Source organism: Pan troglodytes, chromosome 19, assembly GCF_028858775.2.
Source record: "Pan troglodytes isolate AG18354 chromosome 19, NHGRI_mPanTro3-v2.0_pri, whole genome shotgun sequence".
Taxonomy (NCBI): Eukaryota; Metazoa; Chordata; class Mammalia; order Primates; family Hominidae; genus Pan; species Pan troglodytes.
Window position 1 is genome coordinate 48,737,073 of NC_072417.2, and position 25,702 is coordinate 48,762,774.

General features: G+C 49.0%; 2 protein-coding genes across 6 annotated transcripts in view; one reads left to right on the plus strand and one right to left on the minus strand.

Annotated features, from left to right (window-relative positions):
* Positions 1–558: 558 nt before the first annotated feature.
* Positions 559–16,967, plus strand: LOC129137581 (envoplakin-like). The gene is given in 17 exon segments (XM_054670304.1): positions 559–870; positions 3,818–3,917; positions 4,290–4,444; positions 4,532–4,607; positions 4,609–4,659; positions 5,413–5,538; positions 5,726–5,764; positions 5,925–6,090; positions 6,172–6,274; positions 6,395–6,493; positions 6,894–6,895; positions 8,017–8,141; positions 8,606–8,752; positions 9,067–9,221; positions 9,409–9,506; positions 9,756–9,928; positions 15,032–16,967. Coding segments are annotated over 17 exon segments (2,301 nt in total). The 5' UTR covers positions 559–691; the 3' UTR covers positions 15,539–16,967.
* The window catches only part of LOC129137583 (ribosomal protein S6 kinase beta-1-like), a 102,986-nt gene continuing 84,515 nt past the window's right edge, over positions 7,232–25,702 (minus strand). For 3 of the 5 annotated variants that reach the window (XM_063798872.1, XM_063798873.1, XM_063798876.1), the window contains 10 exons: positions 24,562–24,619; positions 23,011–23,111; positions 20,436–20,558; positions 19,434–19,540; positions 18,474–18,536; positions 18,212–18,288; positions 16,961–17,157; positions 13,885–13,992; positions 10,182–10,249; positions 7,232–9,430 (listed from right to left, as the gene is read on the minus strand). In XM_063798872.1, coding sequence (XP_063654942.1) covers positions 20,476–20,558; positions 23,011–23,111; positions 24,562–24,619 — 242 coding nt within the window. In that variant the 3' untranslated portion in view covers positions 7,232–9,430; positions 10,182–10,249; positions 13,885–13,992; ... (3 more) ...; positions 19,434–19,540; positions 20,436–20,475. Of the gene's footprint in view, positions 9,431–10,181; positions 10,250–12,591; positions 13,484–13,884; positions 13,993–16,960; positions 17,158–18,211; positions 18,289–18,473; positions 18,537–19,433; positions 19,541–20,435; positions 20,559–23,010; positions 23,112–24,561; positions 24,620–25,702 lie in introns of those variants that run through there. The other 2 variants (XM_063798875.1, XM_063798874.1) reach the window with 2 other exon arrangements.

Below are 25,702 nucleotides of genomic sequence, written 5' to 3' on the forward strand. Positions count from 1 at the left end.
GTAATCCCAGCTACTCGGAAGGCTGAGGCAGGAGAATCGCTTGAACCCGGCAGGCAGAGGTTGCAGTGAGCTGAGATCATGCCATTGTACTCCAGTGACTGAGCGAGACTTTGTCTCTTAAAGAAAAAAAAAATGGACCTTGTGCCAGTTGTCTGGAGTGAACGTCCCCTGGCTGCCCCATCATGTCAGTGGAGAACAGAGAGCCAGGCCCTGGGCTGGCAGGACACCCCCTCCTCTCCTGGGGGATTGAGAGCTGTGGGTGGGGGTCTGCCCGGCAGCAGGGCCTCTGAGCTGGCTGGAGGTGTTTATTAATCCTGAGCTCCAGGGCTGGGGCCTCTCCGCTGAGCCTGCGCCTGCATGTGCACGTCTGTCTCCAGCCCTGTCTGTCCTGGCCCAGCTCCTTGCCTATCTGGGTGTGATCACCGCCGCACTCCCCTGGGCATGTGGATGTAACAAGTTCAAACCTTCTGTGGGAGTCGGGCAGGCTCGGCCCCACCCTCAAGTCTGTGCCCTTTCCTCCCAGATTGGTTACGCAAGAGCAGGCATGAGTGTGGTCGTTGTGGGTGCATGCGCGGCAGGCCTGGGGCCTGGCCGCCTGCTGCCTCACCTGCAAGGAGGGGCCTCCCAGAAACTCCCTTCCCCAGTGCCCAGCCGCCCCACCTTGCCAGACTTAGGTGACCAGCCAGCAAGGATGCCCGCTGCCTCCCACCTGCCCTCCTGCCCTCCATCGCCAGCCAAGCCCAACCTGAGCCAGCACCTGCCTTTAACGACCAAGTTCAAGGGGCTGAGCAAAGGCTCCCAGGGGAAGGGGTCCCCCAAGGGTTCCCCAGCCAAGGGGTCCCCCAAAGGCTCCCCCAGCAAGCACAGCCGGTGAGTGGGACTGGGGGATGGGGAGCTGGGGAGCTGGGGTGGGGGTGGTGCCAAGCCCAGGTCCTTGAGCCACCTGGTGGTGGCCCAGAGCCCAGGACCAGCCCCGTGCTGGCATTTGGTGTCCTGAGGCTAAAGGGCCCAGGGGTGGACTCTCTCCTTGCCTTGGGAGCCGCAGGCCCAGGCCGAACTTCAGCCCTGGCAGGAGGCAGGGGATGGCCTGGGGCTCCCTACATCCTCTAAGGGGGCCTGCGGGCCACGGATTGAGGCCGCTCAGCGGGAGAAGTGCTGGACAGGAGCCTGCACCGATGCCCTCCTCTGCCAGAGGCTGGGACACAGGAGAGCCTGGCTGTATGACGGCAGCTCTGCCCCAAGGCTCTCCTTGGCTGGAATGACCCCTGGAGCCTGGGTGCAGGGCATGAGGACTGAGCGGGCGGGGTGGGATCCCTGGGGTAGGGACGCAGGGGCTGTGCTGCCTCCTGCCTAAGCCAGAGCCCTCCCCAGAGTTCTCACCCAGGGCCTTGTGGTATTGAAGAGTTAGGGGTTCATGGCTGGGCGCGGTAGCTCATGCCTATAATCCCTGAACTTCAGGAGGCCAGTGTGGGAGGATTCCTTGGGCCCAGGAGTTTGAGACCAGCCTGGGCAACATAGGGAGATCTCGTTTCTATAAAAAAATAAAAGTAAAAACTAGCCAGGCATGGTGGCTCGTGCCTATTGCTTGAGCCCAGGAGTTTGAGGCTGCAGTGAGCCATGATCACACCACTGCGCTCCCGCCTGGGTGACAGACTGAGACTCTGTCTTTAAAAAAAAAAAAAATCCTGGTGCAATACCTCATGCCTGCAATCCTACCAGTTTGGGAGGCCAAGGCGGGTGGATGACTTGAGCCCACGAGTTGGAGACCAGGCTGGGCAACATGATGAAATCCCGTCTCTACAAAAAATATACAAAAATTATCTGGATGTAGTGGCGCATGCCTGTAGTCAGAGCTACTTGGGAGGCTGAGGTGAGAGGATCACTTGAGCCCGGGAAGTCGAGGCTGCAATGAGCCGTGATCACTCCACTGCACTCTAGCCTGGGTGACAGAGCAAGACCCTGTCTGTTAAAACAGAACAAAATAGAGCTGGGGCTTCCTTTTCCAGTGGGTGTGGTGCAGGGGGCACTGGGCCTCCCTTGGACCACCCGGTTCTCTGGGGCCCAGCCCCAGCTCTCTGTGGATGGATTGGGTGGCGCTCTTCCCACTCACTGGCTTCAGCTCGTCTGCAGAGGAGGCGGCAGCCCGCCTGGGTCCAGGGTGTCGAGATAAGCTCAGGGATGAAAAGCTGGTGTGGGAGTGGGGGTGCCCATTACCCCGATAGGGATCAAGGCACCAACAGACACCGAGGCCGGGCGTCTGGGCGGATGGGAAAGACAGTGGTTAAGACTCTCAGCTAACACTCTCGCTGAGTGACCTGTCCTCCCTGGGGCACCTGAGCCCCACCCAGGATGGAGTGTGCAGCTCCTGGTGGGAGCAGCCATCCCAGGAGGCGGGACCTGAGCAGGAGCGCCCGGGGCCCAGCACCTACAGCTCCCACTGTCCAGGCAGGCTCCCCAGCAGTGCGCTCCTGGCCTGGGGCAGCTCGGTCCTCAGGGCCCTGTTGGCTCCGGATCACCTCACATGTGATCCACTCGTTTGACATGAACTTACTGAGCACTTACTGCATGCCAGGACTGTTCTAGGCACTGCAGATGTCGATGTAGACAGAACCAACAGGCCCCTGCCTTCAAGGCACTAGCCCTCTAGTGGGATAAAAACTAACACGTGCTGGGTGCTGACCCTGCACCAGGCCTGCACTGGATGTTTCAGATGGATAAATTCAGTTAATGCTCACAATAGCCCTAAGGCATAGATATTTTTATTAAAATCCCGCTTTACGAGTGAGGCACCTCAGGCACAGAGAGGTTGAGTAACTTGCCCAAGGTCACACAGCATTAATGATGGAGAAAGATGAAACCAGGCTGTCTTGGCCACAGAGTTCTTCCAGACTGCTGTGCCTTCACCAGCACTGTCCCTTTGCCTGAGGTGTGTGGGGGGGGGCATCCTTTGACCCAGTTCAAGGCTTCCCCTGCCCCAGGATAATGATCCCCTATAAGGCACTGTGCTCATGAGGCTTGGACCAATCTGCCCTCTTTTAGGTCTGCTTGACCTTGTGACCTCCACAGAGTGACTGCATGCACACAGCAGGTGCTCTATGGAGGCTGCAGGGCGAATGCACAGAAAAAGCCCTGGGGTGGAAGCAAGGTTTCCCCTCCGTCCCTGACCATGTGACTCAGAGCAAGTCAGGGCCCAATCTGGGCTTTGAACCCTCAACTCTGGAGAATGTTAGGGTGCCCAGCAGTCTCTTGTGCCTGCCTCCCCTCCCCGGCTCTGACAGTGTGAGGCTCCTCTAGACGGCTACTGAAGCCAGCACTCTGGCAAAGCTCCCCGGGGTGGAGGAGGTATAGGGGAACACAGGGCTGGAGTGGGAGGAGGTGGGGGTGGGGGGCATGCTGCTGCCTCCCTGCCCCAGCCAGCCCAACTGCCCCTCCCAGGGCCCAGCCAGGCTGGCTCAGGTACTAGTGGCTGAGCCGGTGATTCACCGGCTCGTGGAGGGGAAGTGGCAGGCAGCTGGGTGGGGTCGGGAACTCACTGCCAGCACAGCTGGCTGAGGCTGGGACACCAAGGCCGCCTGCCCCCTCAGCACCACACAGACCTGAGACCCTCACCTTTTGACCCCTCATGTGGCGGGGCAGTGCTAACACCCCCAACCAGGACTAGCTCACAGAGCCTCCTTCAGAGAGAGACCCCGAAGTCAGGGCAGTGAGCTAGGCTCTGGGGGCAGTATGGGGTGGAGGGAGGGCAGGGGATGCCACCTGGATGGGGCACAGAGGGGCCTCTTCCACCGAGCTGCCCACTGTCCCCTCCACCCACCAGGGCTGCCACCCAGGAGCTGGCCCTGCTCATCTCCCGCATGCAAGCCAACCCCGACCAGGTGGAGCGGGACATCCTGGAGACGCAGAAGAGGCTGCAGCAGGTGAGGCCCCGGGCATGGCAGCAGTTGGCAGGGCGTGGGCAGGCTGGGTGACATGGGAGGCTCATCATCAGGCCTGGCACTCCCTGAGTGCCCCCTGGTGATGGTGAAGATGGGACAGATGACATTTGTCCTGCACCGCCTGTCCCCTAACACACGGTGGGAGAGAGGGCTCAGCTTCCTTCTTTGCTGGGCTCCCCTGTGTCCTTGTCACCTGCCCCACGGACGCCCTGGGCCTGACCCTGTGCCTGGCGTGGGCCTCGAGGTTGGCCAGCATAGCTGGGGTCCCAAAGGTGGGGCTCAGGCGCACAGTGATGGGCAGCTGGGGTGTGGGGGCTCTGGGCCCTGGCGAGTCTGCCCATCCCCTGCCCACAGGACCGGCTGAACAGTGAGCAGAGCCAGGCCCTGCAGCACCAGCAGGAGACGGGCGGCAGCCTGAAGGAGGCCGAGGTGCTGCTCAAGGACCTCTTCCTGGACGAGGACGAGGCCCGGCGGCTCAAGCACCCGCAGGCTGAGGAGACTGAGAAGGAGTGAGTGGGGCTGCGGCAGGGCTGGGGGTCCCTGGGGAAGACCCAGGCCCAGCCCTGACCTGCCGGCCTGGGTCGGCTTCTTGACAGCATCGAGCAGCTGCACGAGCAGGTGACCCAGGAGTGTGCCGAGTACCGTGCCCTGTACGAGAAGATGGTGCTGCCGCCCAGACGTGGGATCCAGGGTCAACTGGGCACACGTGCTGGAGCAGAAACAGGTCAGGAGCTCAAAGTCACACCCCAGTGTGATCAGAGAGCGATACGGAACTGCATTTAACCCAGGGCCTGACTGTAGGCTTCAACAGTCAGGGTGTAGGGGTGGCTCAGGGGTCTGGGCAGGGAGACAGCAGAGGAGACAGTGCAGTCAGGGAAGACTTCCTGCAGGAGGAGGCACATGAAGAGACCTCAGAGGGGTGAGAGGGCTCGGTTGGATCAGAGTGAAGTAGTGAGGAGAGGACAATTCCAGAAAGAAGGAGCAAAGGCACCTGCCAGGAGGAAGCCTACGGTTCGATGGGACTTGGGGATTTCTGGGCAGGTGGGCAGAGCCAGGTCATGGGGCATTCTGATCCCTGGGTGAGGAGTTGTGCTTTGATGCCACACAGAAGGGGTGTCATCATGACAATAGAGGGACAGTGGGGAAGGGCCCGGGTGGAGCAGGGCGTTCTGAGGGCCCTAGAGCTTGGCTGGAGGTGTCCAGACAGGAAGCACTGAGGCTGGGTCACAGACAAGGCAGGATGGAGCTGGAGACTTCTCAGAGGCTGAGCCCAGCGTCTGGGAACCAGTGGGACTCAGGGGCCACTGCAGAATGGCCTCGCCCCTGGGTGAGCTGCAGGGCGTGCACCCGGGCTGCTCCCAGGCTCGTCCACGCTCTGCCCAAATGACCAAGTCCACTTCTCTGGGTGGGAGACGTGTGGGGTTCTCTGGCTCCCCACCGCGGTCCTGCGGTGACTGAGCCGCCGGCTCTCCTGCAGAAGCAGGTCTGCGCAGGCCAGTACGGGCCGGGCATGGCGGAGCTGGAGGAACAGATCGCGGAGCTCAACATCCTGCAGAACGAGATCGACGACCAAGGAGAGCAGCTGGGGAGCCTCGTGGGGCCGGTGGGTGAGCCGGGAGGATGTCACATCCGGGGCCAGCCCCAGCCCCTGTTTTTCCAGTCAGAGCCGGAGCTAGATCGGCTGGGCCCTGGGGATAGGGGTGGGTGGGGTATGGCTGGTCCAGATCTTAGGGGGCCGTCTCCCCGCGCCCCACCTCTCACGGGTTTGTTTCTCCCCTTGGTCGAAGCAGGATGCAACCACCATCCGGAGCCAATACCGAGACCTACTGGTGAGCAGGAGGGAGGGTCGGGCAGGGTGGCTGCGGGTGGGCCTGGGTGGCCGCCTGGACCCTGCCCGGGGCCAGTGTTCCTGAGCGCGGCCCAATGGCGCCTTTTGCCCCCCACTGTCTCTCTCCCCACCCTGCTGCTGGCGGCGGGTCCTGAGCACAGAAGGCGGCGTCGTGGCGCGGGCAGAGCCTGGTCAGCCTGTACACGCACCTGCAGGGCTGCACGCGGCAGCTGAGCGCCCTGGCGGAGCAGCAGTGCCGCATCCTGCAGCAGGACTGGAGCGACCTCATGGCCGACCCTGCGGGCGTGCGGCGGGAGTACGAGGTCGGCTGGCAGAGGTTGGGGCCAGGTGGGGGCGACCAGGGCCATCCTGGTCCTCACCGCCGCTTCTCACCCGACTCGCCCCCAGACTTCAAGCAGCACGAGCTGCTGAGCCAGGAGCAGAGCGTAAACCAGCTGGAGGACGACGGCGAGCACATGGTGGAGCTGCGGCACCCCGCGATGGGGCCCATCCAGGAGCGCTGGGGGCAGGGCGAGAGTGAGAAGGGACATGGTGGGCGGGGAAGGCGGGGAGGTGGGGTGGACGTGGGTTGGGGGGCGGGGCATGGTCCGAGGGCTGCGTGTTGCGGTACCCAGGCCCACCAGGAGGCCCTGAAGATGGAGTGGCAGAACTTCCTGAACCTGTGTATCTGCCAGGAGACCCAGCTGCAGCACGTGGAGGACTACAGCCGGTGAGCCCTCGGGCAGGCGGCAGGGGCGGCAGGGGCGGGAGGTCCCACAGCACTCCTGCCCACAGGAGAGGCACTGCACCTCTCAACTAGACAGAGCTGGCAGGGCGCAGTGGCTCACACCTGTAATCCCAGCACTTTGGGAGGCCGAGGCTGGCGGATCACTTGAGGTCAGGAGTTCGAGATCAGCCTGGCCAACATGGTGAAACCCTGTCTCTACTAAAAATACCAAAATTAGCCAGACGTGGTGGCGCACGCCTGTAATCCCAGCTGCTCAGGAGGCTGAGGCAGGAGAATCGCTTGAACCCAGGATGTGGAGGTTGCAGTGGGCCGAGATTGGTCCACTGCATTCTAGCCTGGGTGACAAAGAGAGACTCCACCTCAAAAATAAAATAAAATAGAGCTGTGTGGTTGCCACTCGGTCCCAGAGGGAAGGAAAGGCATGGGCACACATTCTCAACAGGGTGAAGCGGTTCCCAGGGGGGTGAAAATTGGTTCTTAATGGCAGAAAAATAACTCTTCTTATGCATGAAGTACAGATCCACATACAGCACCTAAGCTGTATACAGCATATCTGTGGTATAAAACTTTCGTGGGGGCCAGGTGTGGTGGCTCACACCTGTCATTCCAGCACTTTGGGAGGCTGAGCCAGGAGAATTGCTTGACCCCAGTAGTTCCAGACCAGCCTGGGCAACATAGTGAGACCCTGTCTCTATACAAACAGATAAATCTCTATCAAAATAAATAAGTAAATAAAATTTTATGGGGATGAGGTGGGGGGAAAATAAAGAAAAGATTTCTTAAAAGGCTCTTTAGGAGAATAATAATGAAAAAAAACGGTTGAGAAACCCTGATATAATATACAACTGGGATTTGGGGGCAGATAATGTTTCACACATTTTCCTATAGAACCACAAACTATGATCACACACTGACAAAAATTCCGTAAAAACACTTGGAATGCTTCTTTAAAGCATAGCTTCTTCTCCGGGGCTGGGACAAGTGCAGCTCCAATACCCTCTGTCCCAGCAAGAAAGACTTCAGGTGCTGGAGGGAGGCAGGTGACGGTGCCCTTCATTTGTGCAGGAAGGATGAAGACCAAGTGTTTTATGACCCACTTAAAAAAATTAAGTTCAGTGCACAAATAAGACCCCATTTGCAAGAGCACACCGGTGATAAAAGGTCCTGCCGCCTGGGTAGGGAAAAGAAAGACCGACCAGAGTAGGGGAGAGTGACAGTTTAGGTTTAGCTGGTTTAAGTTTAGCTGGCTTAGGTTTATCTTGTTTAGGTTTATCTGGTTTGTGTTTAGCTGGTTTAGGTTTAGCTGGTTTAGGTTTTTCTGGTTTAGGTTTAGCTGTTGTGTGTTTAGCTGGTTTAGGTTTACCTGGTTTAGGTTTTTCTGGTTTAGGTTTAGCTGCTGTGTGTTTAGGTGGTTTAGGTTTAGCTGGCTTAAGTTCAGCTGGTTTGTAGAGTTAGTGGGCAGCAGGTTGCCCCAGGCTCTGCCCTTGACCACCCAGTGAACTTAGTTCCAGAAGAGGCCGACTCAGTCAGCCAGACCCTGGAGAAGCTCAACTCCAACTTGGATGCCAAGTCCAGCCCTGCACCTAGGGGCCCCCCTGGCACCCCCACAGAGCTGCTGCAACAGCTGGAGGTGAGAGAGCCCCACCAGGCCATCTGCACCCCACCTCTGGGAATTAGTCCTGTCCATCTTTCTGGGCCTCAGCCCTTCTGCCTCGGTACCTAGTCCTGTCCCAAGCCCTGGCCTGGGTGCTGGCGGGGGGTCTGCTTTAGCAGGAGGCTGGCCAGGTACCAGCAAGCTCCTCCCACCTCTGGACATCAGTTTTCTCATTTGCAGTGGGACAAGGGCAGCCTGGGAGAGCTCTGAGGCCCGTCTAGCTTCTGCTCGGAGGCCTGGGTGATGCTGTGCCATCCCCCTCCCTGCAACTAGCAGATCCCAGGATCCTAGGCCCCCAGAGAGGGGCTCCTTTTACTTTGCTGATTTAGAGACCCCTGCCTTCTTGAAGGCCAGCCTCTAGTCCTTTTGAAGGATGGGTATGGTGTGGCCAGCCTCCAGTGCAGCCTGGCCTGAGTCCCCTCTGCCTGGGCCCCTGGCAGGCAGAGGAGAAACAGCTGGCCATCACTGAGAGGGCCACTGGGGACCTGCAGCGGCGAAGCCGGGATGTGGTCCCCCTGCCACAGCGAAAAAACCTGCCTTAGCAGCCCCTGCACGTGGACAGCATCTGTGACTGGGACCCAGGAGAAGTGCGAACTCCCCCACCTCACCCCTGCCACCATCCAGCCCCACCTAGCCCATCCCCTGCCCCTGCCCAAGCCCATCCCTGCTCCATCCCCAGCTGTCTCCTGCGCCCACTTTTGCCCTACTCCTTCCCTTGACGCAGACCCTCCTCTCTCCAAGTCCTGTCCTGCCTCTTTTCTACCCCAGCACCTCCCACTCTACTCTTGTCCCTGTTCCAGCTGCTGTCCCCATCTGTCTCTGTCCCCAGCCCCTACTCTGCCCTGGCCTTGGACCCCTGCCCCCTGAGCCCACAGCAGCCGCTCCCTTTCTGTGCTCGCAGGTGCAGCTGCTGCGGGGTGAGCGGTATAAGCTGATAGATAACACTGACCCGCACACCTGGGTCGTGCAGGGCCCTGGTGGGGAGAACAAGTGTGCTTCTGCCGCCTGCTTCTACATCCCAGCACCATACCCTGATGCCGTGGCCAGTGCCTCCCGGTAGGTCTGTGTTGGGATACTCAGGGGCAGGCTGTGGGCAGAGCAGACCGGCCCTGTGCTGTCCAAGCCCATGGCCCGGCAGACCCCTGCTGAAAGGCCGGCCTTCACCTGAAGCTGCGTCTACTGCGGCTGGGGAGGGTGAGAGGCAGAGTAAGGACCTCTTTCTCTGATCACCTCTTCGTTCTAGGCTGGCCTCGGAGCTGCAGGCCCTGAAGCAGAAATGGGCCACAGTCCAGAGCCGCCTGAAGGCCAGCACTGTGGAGTCTGTTCAGCCCAGCCAGCAGGGTACCCAGGGTGGCCCGGGGAGGGGTGGCTGTGGGGCTGGAAGGAGTAGATTCTGACTTCCGACTGGTCTGTGATGGGCAGGGGTTGCCTTGGGTTAGGGACCATCACTCTGGGGATTTCATCTCTGGGGTGGCCCTGCCCATCCCCTCCACCCTACCCCGACAGGACCCTCTGTGGGCACCTGGTGGGGGTACCCATCTGCCAGTCTGGAGATGGGCCCTGGGCCCTCACCAGCACCTCTGCCCCCAGCTGCATCTGGCTTGGCCCTGGCCAACCCACAGGCCCAGAAGCTCCTGACACAGATGACCCGGCTGGATGGAGACCTGGGACAGATAGAGAGGCAGGTGCTGGCCTGGGCACGGGCCCAGCTGAGCCGCACCACGCCCCTGGAGGACCTGGAGGGCCACATCCACAGCCACGAGGTGGGTGAGCGGCGGAAAGAGGCGGCTGCGATGAGAAGCGGCCCGGCCCTGGTGCTCACACTTGAGGGAGGTGAGGCAAGCGCAGGAGCAGTGGCTGGGACGGAGGCGGAGAAGGGTGTGGACAGACCCGGGCTCAGACAAGCTGGTTCCCCTCCTGGCTCCTCTACTGACCAGCTCTGTGATCTTAGACTACATAACTTTCTGGGCCTTGGTTTCCTCATCCCTGAAGCAGATGTAATAATGCCCAGCTCACCTGATCATTCAGGAAGGTTCCAGTAGGGCCCAATGTCAACAACTCCAGGAGGTATTCTGGCGAAGCTCCTGAAATAGCAAGGAAGCCTGGAGAATCTTAGGAAGAAATGTCCCCTGGCTGCAAGGGGGGGCCTTCCTGGGGAGGTTGCAGCATTGTGTAAACTCCTTACCCAAGAACAGCAAGCTCTCTGCCACATGGACTCAACACTCCCAAAAGTGCTCAAAGTGAAACCCACACCGGGCCACAGTCTGGGTTATCCTTCCAAACTAGTTTCTTTTATTTTCTTGAGACAAAGTCTCTCTGCATCACCCAGGCTGGAGTGCAGTGGCGCTATCTCGGCTCACTGCAACTTCTGCCTCCCAGGTTCAAGTAATTCTCCTGCCTCAATCTCCGGAGTAGCTGGGATTACAGGTGCACACCACCATGCCCAACTAATTTTTGTATTTTTAGTAGAGACGGGGTTTCACCATGTTGGCCAGCCTGATGTCGAACTCCTGACCTCAAGTAATCCACCCATCTTGGCCTCCCTGAGTGCTGGGATTACAGGCGTGAGCCACTGCGCCTGGTCTGTTTCTTGAGATGGGGTCTCACTTTGTCACCCAGGCTGGAGTGCAGTGGTGTGCAGTGGTATAATCTCAGCTCACTGCAACCTCCACCTCCCAGGCTTGAGTGATCCTCCCACCTCGGCCTCCCAAGTAGTTGGGACCACAGGTGTAACACTGAGCCCAGCTAATTTTTTTGGTAGAGATGGGGTTTTGCCATGTTGCCCAGCTCATGTGACAGTGAGCTGTAGACGAATGTTTGGAGTCATTGGATGATTACTAGAAAATGAGCCATGAAATGGGATGAGAACATGAGACAGTGTAGAAACTGGGAACATAAATGGCTGCAGGTCTGAGAACGTAACATGACATTACTGGGTAGAGGCAGAACATTCTAGGAGAACACTGAGAATGGGAGTTCAGGGTGTGGGAAATCCAGGGGAGTTCACTCAGGGCTCCAGTAATTGGTTTTGTGTCCTGAAGGGGCAGTCACCCAGCTGAATCAGAGTCAGGCTGACACTGACCCAGATCCCTGTGACCAGGACTCTCAGCAATGACACAGAGGTGACCTGGGGGAGCAGTGGTCTTAGGATGGGAGGAGGAAGAGCCCCCATGTGGGACACGTGGACACAGGAAGAGGTGCAGGTGCTGGCCTGTGAACCTGGTCTTCACCTGAGGGAGGGGCAAGTGGAGGGCAGGTACCCAGATGATGGTGGACAGTGGCCACTCTTGTAACTCCTTGAACTTCTTTTCCTTTCTTTCCCCTCTGGGATGAGAAGGCCATGACAAGGGTATTTTTTCCCTTGTTTCCCAAGACTGCCTGAATTTCAGATTGATGTTTTGTACATGGGAGTGGCTGTGCCTTGACCTGGTTGCTGTTGAAGGAATATTGGAAAGGTTGTGAAGCCAGAACTGTAACTTTCTGTGATAGAAACAGCCTGGCCTGTGTCCCTACCCACGTCCCAGCATCCACAGGACAACACTCATCATGAGCTAAGGGGGCAGGTGTGGGCCACAGTGATACACATACTGGGCCACTTAGGCAAACCTGTTGTTTTCCTCTCCTGTCAGGACCACAAAACACCCAGCCACGTGGTTAGCATATGACTAATGCCAGCTGCAGCTCCAGGGACAGGCCATACATTATCCAACCGATCTGAGTGTCCACTCCCAGTCACTATGATGGTGTCAGGGGAGACGATGTGAGTGATCTGGACAAGTTGTCCTGAAGGCCAGGATTCCTGATCAGTAGGTCAGGGACTCCAGGTCTTAATCATTCTGGAGGGTGTGTATCCAAATGTGATTCCCAGGACGGCAGAGGTATTTTGTTCCCATGGGAATTCAGCCAGGGGACAGGAAAGGACATGGAGAAGGGACATCTCAGATTAAGTCTCAGAGGGAGATTCTGCTTTTGCCTTCTAAAAGGAAAAGTTCCTGTGACACCTTTGAATGATGCTAGGAGGCAGTTTTGGTACAGCAGTTTTCACTCTTATCACCCAGGCTGGAGTGCAGTGGCACGATCTTGGCTCCTGCAACCTCTGCCTCCTGGGTTCAAGTCATTCTCCTGCCTCAGCCTCCCAAGTAGTTGGTACCACAGGTACATGCCACCACACCCGCCTGATTTTTGTATTTTTAGTAGAGAGGGGGTTTCACCATGTTGGCCAGGCTGGTCTCGAACTCCTGACCTCAGGGTTATAGCTGTGAGCCACCATGCCCCATGAGCTTATTATTAGAGCTTATTTCCCATCCCATAAGATACAACACTACTTGTGTTACATAGTGAGCAGTGTGGGGAAGAAAAGCTTGAGAATTAAGTTAGTGACAAATCCAGTGTACTCAAAAAGAGGGAAAAAAACACTCTGAAACAATTGCTTTCCCCATATTCTATTCTCCCTAGAGGTAGTCCAAAAAGGAATGACAAAAGAAAAAAAAGGATACAAAATGAGATACATGTTCATGTGACATATAAGTACAGTAATAAAATAAGCATATATGATATTTAAGCAAAATAATATGCATTGATGGTCATCTGATATAAATCCATCATTTCTGTTGGCCAACATCTAAAACCTTTACTTTTCTGAAGAGACAAGCTATAAATCTATACAGATATTTCTACAATGAGAATTCACTATTACATATGATCCAACATATTTTGATGTCAAATATTCACAATTAATGTTAAAAAATCCCCTACTTAGCCAGGCGCGGTGGCTCATGCCTGTAATCCCAGCACTTTGGGAGGCCAAGGCGGGTGGATCACGAGGTCAAGAAATCGAGACCATCCTGGCCAACATGGTGAAACCCTGTCTCTACTAAAAATACAAAAATTAACTGGGAGTGGTGGTGCGTGCCTGTAGTAGGCTGAGGCAGGACAATCACTTGAACCCAGGAGGCAGAGTTTGCAGTGAGCTGAGATCGCACCACTGCACTCCAGCCTGACGACAGAGCGAGACTCTGACTCAAAAAAAAAAAAACCCTACTTATGTTAAGAGTACCAAAAATAGGGCCAGGAATGATGGCTCAGGCCTATAATTTTGGCATTTTGGGAAGCCAAGGTGGGAAGACAGCTTGAGTCCAGGAGTAAAACAGACTCTGTCTCTACAAAAAAATTAAAAATTAGCTGGATGTGGCACACACCTGTAGTCCAGGTACTCATGAGGCTGAAATGGGTGGATCACTTGAGCCTGGGAGGTCAAAGCTGCAGTGAACTGTGATCGCACCACTGCACCCTACACCCAGCCTGGGCAAGGTGAGACCCTGTCTCAGAAAAAAAAAAAAAAAGGTACCAAAAATCTATAGCTGTTTCAGGAATAAAATACATGTAGTTAGTGAGGTTTTTCTCCCCCACTGCTATGACTTAATTTTTGGTTGAGATGCTAAGCCAAACATCATTTTAACTCTGTGGCCCAACCGAAAAAGGGAATCATACTCTCCAAAGAATTGTACATTCCCACTCTAATTGCTAAAATAAAATGTTGGATTATGAAAATCAATTTTGTACATATCAGTAAGTTATAAGAGCATGGCTTATTAAAAAAAAAAAAAGCGGGCGAGGTTACCTACATGAACTGCAAAGCAAGCAAACTGAATTTTCTTCTCGAAGAGCCCATCCTCATACTTAAAATTTCCCACAACTATATGGAAATTCTTTCACTTACCAGAAAGAGCTGATGGGCACTTTCACTGAGAGTTGAGTCATCTGGGCTGTCGACAGGTGTCTGACGTGTAAACTTGGAATCAAACTGACTTACATCCTCTTCAGATTGCTTTATACAAACAAAATAATTTAGAAAATAATGAATAGTCCATATTACATCAATCAAATGCACTGTAAGCTCTGGGAGCTCTTTTCGCAGGGGTTAACTATAATAAAGTATTAGAATAGTCTTAGCAGGCACAGAATGAAGAAAAAAATGCAGGTGGAAAGTACTGAGTCAAATTACATCTTCAAATCTTAAACATGCATTAAAATAGATTTTAGTATACTGTTATTCCTATTAAAAATGTGAATATATCAACTGGGCATGGTGGCTCATGCCTGTAATCCCAGCACTTTGGGAGGCTGACGCGGGCAGATCATGAGGTCAGGAGTTCGAGACCAGCCTGGTCAATATAGTGAAACCCCGTCTCTACTAAAAATACAAAATATTAGCCGGGAGTGGTGGTGGGCGCCTGTAATCCTAACTACTTGAGAGGCTAAAGCAGGAGAATTGCTTGAACCCGGGAGGAAGAGGTTGCCGCAAACACAGATTGTGCCACTGCACACCAGCCCAGGTGACAGCGCAAGAGTCTGTCTGAATAAAAAAAAACAAAAAAACAAAACAAAACAAAAAAAGTGAATATATTGAGCTCAAAACGAGTTGGAAAAAATGTGAATATCAATTTCCTCTCTCACAAAGCTTCAGTGTGCTTAGTCCACTGGCTAAATCCCTGTTTAGAGATCATTAGTTCAGTTGGCTACTGCAGGTTTGTAATAAACCTGAAAAACTACTGAAGCAGAGTTAAAACATGAATAATACTGGTAAGATGCTCCAGTTAAAGTTTCTTCCCACAGCTTATTTCATTCCTTTAGAAATCTAAAGGAGCAAAAATAATTTTCTATTCTGCATGGGTTATAAGTTATATTCCCTTGTGAAAGTATAGTTATCACTTCAGTTCTAACCATGAGATTGATTTATGTAATTCCTTGTCTCTTTCCCAAAATATCTGGTTAGACTCTTGGGCCAAATCTAGGAAGTAAATAATAATTTAGAATATCTGACTTAATACTAAAAGATGACCACATTGACTTGATAATTCTCTTAGAGCCCAGACTGTGAACTTGCACTCCCTGGAGGAATGGCTGATTCCAAGTGTGGGGAAAATGTAAAAGATAAGCAGAGAACAGCAGTTTCCTTATTTTGCTCTCTCGTCCAACACCAGACAACGTGCTCGTCAAAAGGACTCAGAACCCAATATGAAGACGCACCCAGCATTCAACGAAGGGAAAAAATGAGCATCAATAAAAATAACGGCCAGGTGCGGTGGCTCACGCCTATAATCCCAACACTTTGGGAGGCAGAGGCAGGTGGATTGCTTTTGAGCTCAGGATTTGAAGACCAGCCTGGTGAACATGGCAAAACCCTGTCTCTACCAGAAACACAAAAATTAGCTGGGCGTGGTGGTGTACCTGTGGTCCCAGCTACTCAAGAGGGTGAGGTGGGAGGATTGCTGGAGGCCGGGAAGTCAAGGCTGCAGTGGGCAGAGATTATACCACTGCACTACAGCTTGGGTGACAGAGTAAGACCCTGCCTCAAAACAATAAATGAATAAATAAAAATAAAAATAACTGCAATCAAATGAAACACAAATATGTTAAAACGTGTAAGTTCATAATATACTAAAAAAGAAAAAACACACACACAAAGTTCATTGGTCAATTTTGGAAGATGCTAGGGAACTAATTCATTATTTTGAAAACTAGGAAAGAATCAAACATACATCCTGCCTTTCCTGTATGAACTATACCTTGTGTAACTAACTGTTCAAAGAGTTTCTCTTTATGAAAGAATTCCAGCTAACAAAGAAAGAAGAAATAACAGAATAAAACCATTTCACAAACACCTGATGAAATTATAAAAGTAGGCCAGAGTTTCTCAACCTCAGGGCTACTGACATTTTAGGCCTATTAATACTTTGCTGTAGGGGGCTGTGCTGTGCTGACTCTTACCCCTGAAGGTACCTATAGCATTCCCTCCCCCAAGTTGTGACAATCAGTGTGTCTCCAGACATTGCCAAATTACCCTGGTAGTGAAATGCTGACACAGGCAATGATCAGTGACCACTAACATCACTAAACACACACACACACACAACTACACATTATGCCTCCTGATCAAAGCATATGCAATACCGAGAGTTTAATCTGAATCAAATCAACCACCTAAATTTAACTACCAGTTTTTGGAAATTCAGGGAACAGATGAACATGGGCAATGACACCTATGGGGATAATATCAGCAAAATCAAAATTTGAGAATTCTACAGGACAAATGACCCAGTTTCTTCAATAAATCATTAGGGGAATCTATAAATGAAAAGAGACTTAAGAGACATAGTAATCAAACTATATACAGACCTTGATTAGATCCTTACAAACAGGAGAAAAAAAAAAAGAATGGAACAACAACAACAAAAAAACTAGGGGGGGCAACACAGGGAGACCTCATCTCTAGAAAAATTCAAAAAATTAGCTGGGTGTGGTGATGCACCCCTGTGGTCCCAGCTATATGGGAGGATCCCTTGAGCCTGGGAGGTTGAGGCTGCCATGAGCCACTATCATGCCACTGCACTCCAGCCTGGGCAACACAGAAAGACCCTATCTCAAAAAAAAAAAACTGGGGAAACTCAACTTCTTAGGTGTGATGGTGGGATGGCAGTTATGTTTAAACAAGATGACCTAATCATTTTTAAGCTGTGCAGTAGGTGTATGACAGTCATCCTCCTTACAATTGTTTGTTGTTTTTTAAAGTGGGTCACATTATGCTCCATGACCAAAAAATAATCACTATCATCCTCCTCCTCCTCCTCCACCTACATCCCAAGGAATGGAAAAAGAAACTGTTTTCTCAGATTCTGAAGTGGGAGAAAGACAATAACTAACACACTAACTCATTTACTTATAAACATATTGTTATGGATTGAATCGTGTGCCTTACCCACCCCCCAAAAAATTTCATATGTTGAAACTCTAACCTCTAGTTCCTCAGAATGTGACCTTATTTGGAAAGGGTTATTGCAGATGTAATGAGCGAAGATGAGGTCCTACTGGAGTAGAGAGGAGCCCTAATCCAATATGCCTGGTATCCTTAGAAAAAGGGGAAATTTGGCCACAGATACGCACACAGGTAGAACACCATGTGAACGTGAAGGCAGAGATCCGGGTGATGCACCTACAAGCCAAAGAATGACAACGATTACCAGCAAACCACCAGAAGCCAGGGGAGAGGCATGGAACATACAGTTTCTCACGGTTGTCAAAGAAACCAACTTTTAACAACGTGATCTAGAACTTCTAGTCTCCAAATCTATGAGATAATAAATTTCTGTTGTCTAAGCCACCCGGTTTGTGGTACTTCGTTGCAGCAAGCCTAGCAAACTAATGCACGTATATTCTATATTTTGAAGAAAAAATTCCCAAAGAATCATATTTAAAATGGTTAAATTAAGCAAAATAAAACAAACCAAAAAAAGAAAGGTCCCAACTACCCGAAATATTTAATTGTCTTAGGTAACTGACTTAAAAATAGCTAATACAGTCAATTGCCACTGGCTTTAGTTCTTTAAAAGATAGTACAAAAATAAAAGATGCTTGGCTGGGTGCAGAAGCTCACACCTGTAATCCCAGCACTTTGAGAGGCTGAGGTGGGTGGATCACTTGAGCCCAGGAGTTCGAGACCAGCCTGGGCGACATGGTGAAACCGTTTCTACAAAAAAATACAAAAAAATTAGCCAGGCATGGTGACATGTGTCTGTAGTCGCAGCTGTTCAGGAAGCTGAGGTGGGAGAATCACCTGAGCCTGGGGAGGTCAAGGCTGCATTGAACTGTGATCGTGCTACTGCACTCCATCCTGGGTGACAGAGTGAGAGCCCGTCTCAAAATAAAATAAATAAATAATAAAAACAAAGATGCTGAAGAGAGGATAAACCAGAGATCTTTGAACTGCTAATAAAAATAACGTTTCTGTCTGCTCTGAGATTTTTCTTACTCTAAAAAAATCTCAAGCGATCTTCCTGCCTCAGCCTCGCAAGTAGCTGGGACTTACAGGCACATGCCACCATACCCAGCTGACTTTTAAATGTTTTGTAGAGATGGAGTCTTGTTATGTTGCCCATGCTGGTCTTGAACTCCTGGCTTCAAACAATCCTCCCACCTCAGCCCTTTAAAGTTTTGGGATTACAGGCTTGAGCCACTGCACCCAATTATAAGCTTTCATGTATACTTACAACAGAGGTTTAAATGGGGGCTCCACCTTTCAAGCCAGAAGTTCTTCCCAGTTAATGTGTCTAAAGAATGGATGAGCCTAGGGGAAAAAAAGCAGAAAGAAAAGTTGAGGGGAATAGACTTTGCTGGATTGATAAATTAATCACCTTTTTGAAGTTACAAGTCACAAAATAAGCTAACTTATAAGCAACTACATATAACCCTCAGAAATACATAAAACTAGCATTATCTCCCCCACAAAACACCAAAGATGCCAATACCTACTTGAACATCTCCAGCATCCCCAGGACCAGCTCCCAGATGAGAAGCAGCATTTCTTTTCAGTAGCTTTAAAGAGGATAAAAAAGCCTGGATAAAGAACCTTAGTCAAACTGATTTTTTTCCTTTTTAGACTCTGCTTGTCTACTTTGCCTTTAGAAAATATAGTTTATTGGCCGGGCATGGTGGCTCATGCCTGTAATCCCAGCACTTCGGGAGGCTGAGGCAGGTGGTTCACCTGAGGTTGGGAATTTGAGACCAGCCTGGCCAACATGGTGAAACCCCTTCTCTACTAAAAATACAAAAAGTAGCCTGGCGTGGTGGCGCACGCCTGTAATCCCAGCTACTAGGGAGACTGAGGCAGGAGAATCACTTGAACCTGGGAGGCAGAGGTTGCAGCGAGCCAAGATCATGCCATTGCACTCCAGCCTGGAGGACAAAGCAAGACTCCGTCTCAGAAAAAAGAGAAAAGAAAAAAAGATATAGTTTACTAATTACTACTGAATAATTGTTTAAGGGTCTGTAATCCCAGCACTTTGAGAGGCCAAGGCAGGTGGATCACCTGAGGTCAGGTGTTCCAGACCAGCCTGACCAACATGGTGAAACCCTGTCTCTATTAAAAATACAAAAAATAGCGGGGCATGGTGGCGGGCGCCTGTAATCCCAGTTATTCGAGAGGCTGAAGCAGGAGAATCGCTTGAACCTGGGGGACTGAGGCTGCAGTGAGCCAAGATCGCACCACTGCACTCCAGCCTGGGCGACAGTGCGAGACTCTGTCTCAAAAAAAAAAAGAATTAAAAAAAAAAGAATATGAAAAGAAAGTCGTTAAACAAATCTGTACTTCGCCTTCAAAAATTGAAGACTTTTTTTGTTCACTATATATTATTCAAAATATACATTAAATTCTATCTAGTTAAATCCTAGTCATTGAATTTTATACTGTCAGTGACCATTTAAGAACCTTACCTTTTTAAGCAGATCTCTGGCTTCTTGTGTGAGGTAGGGAGGCAAATTAGTTTACATTTGAGGATGTTGTCAATTGTTTTCTTTCTATTCTCCCCAGTAAATGGAGGCTAAGAGTAGAAGACAAGTGAAAAATATTAGCAGGGAGTGAAAAGTATTAGTATATAAGAAACAAATTTTAAATAACCATATCCATTTCCTGAATTAGTTATGCATGGAGATCAGAAATGTATGCTGTGAAATGGGCTAACTGCTAAAGACCTTTATTTTGTTTTAGAGACAGGGTCTCTTGTCAAGGCTAGATTCTATTAATAATCCTTAGCCCAAATGATCCTCCCACCTCAGCCTCCTGAGTAGCTTGGGCTACAGGCATGCACCACTGTGCCTGGCAGACGTGCAGTTTTTAAGCAACAGGACAGAGGAAGTAGCAGTGTCCTGGAAGGAAGCCTGTGTTTCCACCATTAACTTGCTGTGTGATAATAAGTGAGCTATGTGATTTTATGCTTCAATTTCTCCATTTATAAAAATAAGAGCATTATCTGTTCAACATCTATTTCACAGGCCTGCCATGACACAGATCATTTCAACGAAAATGTTTCTCAAAGTATGGGATCCCATATAATCATACAGCATTATTAGTGTTAAACTGCTAATAACAAATCTTTGGGCTTTGAAAACTCCATTGGTAACATTTTCAGAAAGCACAGGACAGGTCTCTTGCTACAGTGACTCAGCATAGACCATAATACATGCAGCTTTTAACTGTGCACCTACTGCTCCAGTTGGCATGTCATACATTAATGCTCCCAAACTCCACCAATCCACAGCACAATTGTGGCCACTTCTCATCAAGGTTTCAGGGGCCGTACAATGAGGAAAATAATATGCTTAAAAATGCCCCCATTGGCATATCATGTGAATTAGAATTTTAAAAACAATATACAGAGTCAATGAGGGTACAGAAAACAGATACTATTCCTTAAAACAGGTAAAATTAGCTATTACCTCCAAACCAATTATGTTTAACATGCAGCTCACATGTATTCTATTGCTCCACAAAATGTGTGTGTGACTGTTCCGTCATGAATGATTCTTTGCATAGTCCAAAGTCTGTTAGTTTCACATGACCTGCAATGAAAGATTACAGCATGATTATTCTCAGAATTCTAAGTATGTGCAGTGTTTGAACATGTCATATAACACCTTAATCTATCCTTCCATTTAACTTTTCTTGCCTCAAACTTTTCTTGCAGATGTCAAGAACAAGGTACCATCCATAAAATGGGATGCTAACTGTTTAAGGCTAGGGCAAAGTCACATTTGCCAAAGATACAATCTATCTGGTAAAGAGAAAATAAAGATAGAGAAAAAAGTGAAATAACCTGTTTAAGGCTCTAGCTTTAAGTATACACAGAATCCTCTACCATCCTGAAAAAGAAAAATCCTGGAAAAACTGTTTTATGAAGTCTAGTTTAAGTACACGGACCCTAATAAACATATTCTGTACCTTTTAAACAAAGGTGTGAGATAGTACTTCAAACATATAGCTTTTATCACACTGAACTGTGAAGAGTTCTTAAAATGGTCTCAGAAAGTCACTATAACAAGGTAGCTCATTCTGCCCAATGCTACCAATTAGGGGAAAGAAAGAAAATTGCTAGATAGTATGAATCAATCATCGCTGATCCAGAAAGTAAAAAACTTACCACCTTATACAAAGATCATTTCAGTTCAAGTTTAGCTTTCTTTACTGGACTGTCGTAACAAGTGGTTCAACAACCTCAGGGGCTCTAGTATTTGAGGTTCATTTCACAGAAAAGGCACAATGACCTATTGATTCAAATGTAAACATATACTACACTCTGATACAGAAGTATGGCCTTTATTTTCACAGAACCATCTGATACACTCAACCTTATAAATGAAAGGAGAAGTCAACTATTCTATCACTCCCCTATTCTATCCTGTGACTTAGAATTCAGATCAGAACCAGGTTTTGGGGAGTGAGGAGGTGTTGATGAGAGGAAGGAAGAGACGCTGATTCCCATGATCTATTCAGTTAAGTATATCATTTCTCCTTAAAAAAAAAAAACAGGTGGGTGGAGGAGTATAATCTGGAATGTTTATATGAGCCTCAGTTGTTCATACATCATTCTCTAAGAGTTTGAAACAATTAACTACCTCATGGATTATTCTGTAGACATCTAAGGATTAGCAGCTGCTACCACCTTCTAGATACCCTGGGTCATCTGGTTGCTCCTTTGGGGTATGAGTGAATTGCCAAGTCTACCCACAGCCCAGATTAGCATAAATTGAGCTGTCTGTAGCAGCATGCAGTTGTAGTCAAGGCTCATGGTGTTATATCTATAGTTGTATAGATTATCGGTCTCTCTGATGTTTATGTTTGTTGTTGCAAACAAACAGCAAGAATAAACTGATTCTGGCAGTGGGGGAGGTGGGTTATGCCTGTAATCCCAGCAATTTGGGAAGCCGAGGCAGGCAGATCAATTGAGCTCAGGAGTTTGAGACCACCCTGGGCAACATGATGAAACCCCATTTCTACAAAAAATACCAAAAATTAGCCAGGCGTGGTGGTGTGCCACAGTGGCCCCAGCTACTTGAGGGGCTGGGGTGGGAGGATCACTTGAGCCTGGGAGGCGGAGGTTGCAGTGAGCTGTAATCATGCCACTGTATCCCAGCCTGGGTGACAGAGTGAGATCCCCATCTCAAAAAAAAAAAAAAAAAAGAGTAACCTGATGCCTATTAAACATCATATTCCCAAAGTTTTATCAAATACTTTGGTTCAATTTCAATCCTTTTTCCAGCATTAATAAAACCTACTGTAAGAAGCATAGCTTCTAATATTTACATATTTTCTTTTTCTTTTCTCTTTTTTTTGAGATGGAGTCTCGCTCTGTTGCCCAGGCTGGAGTGCAATGTCACGATATTGACTCACTGCAACTTTCGCCTACTGGGTTCAGGCGATTCTCCCACCTCAGCCTCCTGAGTAGCTGGGATTACAGGCATCCACCATCATGCCCGGCAATTTTTTTTTTTTTTTTTTTGTAGAGATGGGGTTTCACCATGTTGGCCAGGTGTCTTGAACTCCTGACCTCAGGTGATCTGCCCGCCTCAGCCTCCCAAAGTGCTGGGATTACAGGTGTGAGCCACGGCACCCAGCCAATAATTACATATTTTCATTACTAAAACTCAACTTATATAATTAAGATTCACTTTTCAATTTAAGTAACAAGCCAAAATTAATGTTTAGACTGGCTTTTATAGTCTAAAACATTATACAACATTTTATGTAAGGATTCCAAAAACATGAAAAACTATAGAGTAAGGATTAAACTAAAAAAGGCAATTGAGCAACTATTATCCTCAACTTCTTTTACTCTCACCAAGTGTAATTACCTAAAGACTTAAAACATCAGCAAGTACTATGATGCCATAAATTCTGAGGGAGGAAATATACAAAATAGAGAGATGACTATGGGGCTTTGAAAATGGCCATGACCTGTGTGGGAGGATTTTAAGATGATTATTTACTATAGAATTGTTTACGGTATGTCTCCACCTTGGTGATTAAGCATGATATTCTCCAGCTTCAAGTCTCTGTAGATGATCCCCTTTTGATGTAAATGCCCCAAAGCCATGGAGATTTCTGCCAAGTAAAAGCTGGAAACAAAAGTGATTTAATAAAATTAAAAAGAGTGTAATCTATCCAAAACAGTTTATGTATGGAACAAAATTCCTTGAAAGAAACAGATATGCACCAAAGACCAAATTAGTGGGGTACAGGGATGTATGGGAAGAAGAGATGGCACAGGATGCTGCCAAAAGGCATGGGGACATTTATGTTTCACTCATTTTAGTGAAACTATAAAGTGCTTTATTTTGCCATTAGAACATACTGCTAAAATTGCAAAGATGTCCAGAATATGCTAAACTGCCATTGGTCATGTTTTGTTCTGTCTGTAGGAATTAAGCTAATAGTCATTCATTTGAAAACAAATTTCTCCCATCCACACTCAACTTTAAAATCCCATAGGAAATAGGAACGTTGTTATTCTACAGATCAAATCTTGATTTCAAAAGGTATCTTATAACCTGACCCTTAGAAGCCCACTCATCCCTTACTTAATACAGCTACATATTTATAGACAGCTAAGGCCCACAGTATCTGCCCTCCCTCCAGCCAGCCAGCCCACAACTATAAACTGTGTGACACCCAAATTTATCTACCTCAAAAGAATAAAGGGCTCAATCAACCCTGTCTGGATGTGAAAAGCACAAGGCACCACAATACTGGCTGCTTAACAATGTTGCAATCCTGCAGATTATTCCAGGATGGAGAGGATGTGTCCTAGAGGAAGGACTGAGGCAGTTTCACAGCCAGCACGACCACAAACACAGCCTCCAACATCGCTCAGTGAGCCTCCTCCACAAAAGGGCACTTCATCCCTAAGGCTCTTAAATGCAGCTTCCGTGTTAGAAAAGGCCTGAAATTAAACAATGGAATGCAGTTTTGGTAATTAAGGTAGAAAAAACATTTAAGTGTTGTTTTCTATTAAATTAATGTGTAGGATAAACTGATTTATTGTGATCCAATATTGTTGCTTCACAAAATGATGTGCATATTTTTAATTTGAAGCAGATGACATGTTTAGAAATAGGAGGGTAAATCCCATCCTGACTATATAATCAGACCACAGATGATATGCCAGGCTTATCAGCTCCCTAAGACTGCACCTTGAGAAATAGAAAGCCTAAAAAAAAAAAGGAGATGATTTCTGATAATTTCCATTGTTCCACACATAAAGGTTCACTGGAAAACCACACTCACCCACAGTCAAGGCAGGCAGCTCACCAATTCAAGGAAAGAAAGCAGCAATGAGAATGGTTCTGTTAGGAACAACTGGTGTGAAGAGCGCTCCACTCAAGCCTAACGGCAAAGAAGTGATGTGACCTCCATAGCCGCCCAGTCCCAAAACTGCTTCTCGCCCGTGAAATCCTGAGTGAGTGACTGGCTCCAGATCAATTTACTGAATCATGTGGCTGCCCATAGTGGGAATGGGGCTTTGCTTGTAATTACCTGAATCTTTGCAACCACAAAAAGTTCACTTACCACACAGTGTCTTCCATAAATATTCCCTCTCTTTCTAACTGCATAAATAGTTCTCCTCCTGTAAAGAAAAAGAAAAAACATTAGAAATAAAACAATATGGCCAGGCGCGGTGGCTCACGCCTGTAATCCCAACACTTTGGGAGGCCGAGGCGGGCGGATCACCAGGTCAGGAGATCAAGACCATCCTGGCTAACACGGTGAAACTCCCGTCTCTACTAAAAAAAAAAAAAGATTAGCCGGGCGTGGTGGCGGGCGCCTGTAGTCCCAGCTACTCGGGAGGCTGAGGCAGGAGAATGGCGTGAACCCGGGAGGCAGAGCTTGCAGTGAGCCGAGATGGCGCCACTGCACTCCAGCCTGGGCGACAGAGCGAGACTCCGTCTCAAAAAAAAAGGAAAAAAAAAAAAAAGAAATAAAACAGTATTTATTCCCAACCCACTTCTAATGAGAGAGTTTGTGCTTTCCTTCTAACCATAATTAAAAGACATCAGCCCCTTAAACATGAAAAACAGATCCTAAAAATTATAGGTTTTAAAACTAAGTCCTCAGGATTCTATTTTTAGTAGCATTCTTATTCTTCTGTGACACACATATGTTTAAAAACTAGAACTGCCTTGGAATTCCAGGTTTTATATCTAGAAACTTTGAAATATTTGTAGATTCCAGACCTGAGGTTAAAAAAAAATCTTGATTAAAAACTCTTTAACATTTTACCCATAAGTAGAAAAATGATAGTCTACAATTAAATCACCCTCACTAATTTTAGTGAATGCTCATATTTCGTATTTTCAGAACCCTTAAATAAACAGTATGAACCTGGCAGTGGCCTAGTAAAAAACATGGCACAATTTGAGTATCAAAATAAATAATGATAATAAAGGGTTATATCACATCGAATGGTATTAGAATCCCTAAGCCCACAATGACATAAATAAATGAATACATAAATTTTTTAAATGGGGAAGAAGAGAAAGTTCTTTATTACGGTAGAATGCCAAGTAATAAATGAAGAAGGCATGACGGAATAAGAAAAATTACTTGGCAAACATCACAATTAATTGTTGCAGGCAAGAATCAATGGATGTCAAAACTGAATGTGGGCTGGGCGCAGTGGCTCACGCCTGTAATCCCAGCACTTTGGGAA